Source organism: Cyprinodon variegatus, unplaced genomic scaffold (assembly GCF_000732505.1).
Source record: "Cyprinodon variegatus isolate N-32 unplaced genomic scaffold, C_variegatus-1.0 Scaffold1737, whole genome shotgun sequence".
Classification (NCBI taxonomy): Eukaryota; Metazoa; Chordata; class Actinopteri; order Cyprinodontiformes; family Cyprinodontidae; genus Cyprinodon; species Cyprinodon variegatus.
This window is the reverse complement of record NW_015152190.1, coordinates 83,141-84,602: the sequence shown is the minus strand read 5'-3', so window position 1 is coordinate 84,602 and position 1,462 is coordinate 83,141. Positions and strand designations below refer to the sequence as shown.

At 42.5% G+C, this 1,462-nt stretch overlaps 1 protein-coding gene across 1 annotated transcript in view; it reads left to right on the top strand.

The window, feature by feature from the left end:
* LOC107104431 overlaps positions 1-1,462 on the top strand; it is a 20,984-nt gene that overhangs the window by 12,953 nt on the left and 6,569 nt on the right. The window contains exons 5-6 of the mRNA XM_015404430.1: positions 4-157; positions 233-309. Of these exons, the coding sequence (XP_015259916.1) occupies positions 4-157; positions 233-309 (231 nt within the window). The remainder of the gene's footprint in view (positions 1-3; positions 158-232; positions 310-1,462) is intronic.

Below are 1,462 nucleotides of genomic sequence, written 5' to 3'. Positions count from 1 at the left end.
CAGGGCGGCGCCTGGTTTCCCAGAGACGCCTCCATCCACCTCCTGCTGGCCACGCCTCAGTCCTCCATCCCCAGGGACGTGTCTCTGGACCTGACCTTTGACCCCCACAGAGTCCTGCTGAGAGTCAAACATCCACTGAAAACCATCATTCTACAAGGTGAGGCTGAGAGGAGCTCCTTAACAGGCCGAGCATCACCTCAGATGGTTTAAAGCTCGTTCTTCTGTTCTTTAGGACAACTGGAGCAAGAGAGGAGAGTCAAATCAGGGCTGCTGGAACTCACAGTGGACAGCGTTCAATATTACATCATGGTAAGTTTTTAATGATTACATTATATCTTAATAAGAGCTGGAGCAGATTACTAAACTCATCTCAAACAATATTAATATAAAAAAAAACAGGCAAATTCAATGTAATATTTTTCACCGCATACATTATATCCCATATAGGTTGAATAAGTTGAGCATCACTGATAAATGCCAGAGGTGTAGGACGTCTGTTAACATCAGCAGTTTCTGGGTTTTCTTTAGATCCGGAGCCCAGGATATGGATACTTGGAGATGTTATGTTCTGGAAATTAAATCCTTCCAAGAAATAGTTTGTTTTGTTAGCATCATCTGCAGCGAAAAAATAAAATTATACTTCAAAACTGGAAATCTATGGAGCCTCCAAACAAGAAACATTGGATCAACCAACTGTTGTCATTCTGCACTCCTGAAAAAAATGGGACATTGGCTAAATATGGAGTCCCTTCCTGGACATTCTAATCAGATTAGACCAGAGAGACGGATAAATATTAATCTTTACTGTGTTTTAATTATTCCAAGTTTCCTTTTCTATTAATTATAACCTTTTAGAAATATGGTTAAAGTCGTAGAGAAGCGGCTGTTCCAACCTTTGCATTTCCAAATTCTCCCAATTGGTCGATTATCAAGGGGGCGGGATTGTTGTAGCGGAAGGTTCACAAGCATGTTTGGTTGTGGCCGGTTTGTCGGAAGCATCTTGCTAACCAGTTAGCAACTTAGTGCTAGCAGGTTCCCAATGGGAAATTCCATTGGGACCAAGTAGCACTAAATTGCTAATCAGTTAGCAACTTAGTGCTAGCAGGTTCCCAATGGGAAATTCCATCCACTTTTCCATTTTTGTTCCATTTCTCTGCATTTCACCACATGGAGGGGCCGCTTGCAAACAAGTGTCATCTTAAATCAGACTTCTAATTATGAGTTCTACACCGCATCCCTCCAATGTGTTTTAATATTTAAAGTCGTAGGGAAGCGGCTGTTCCAATCGTTGCATTTCCGAATTCTCCTGAGTGGTGCCCGACTTTACACGAGTGAGTAAAGTGAATGTGATTGGTCGATTATCAAGGGGGCAGGATTGTTGTGGCGGAAAGTTCGTAACCACGTTTGGTTGTGGCCGGTTTGACGGAAGCATCTTGCTAACCAGTTAGCAACTTAGTGCTAG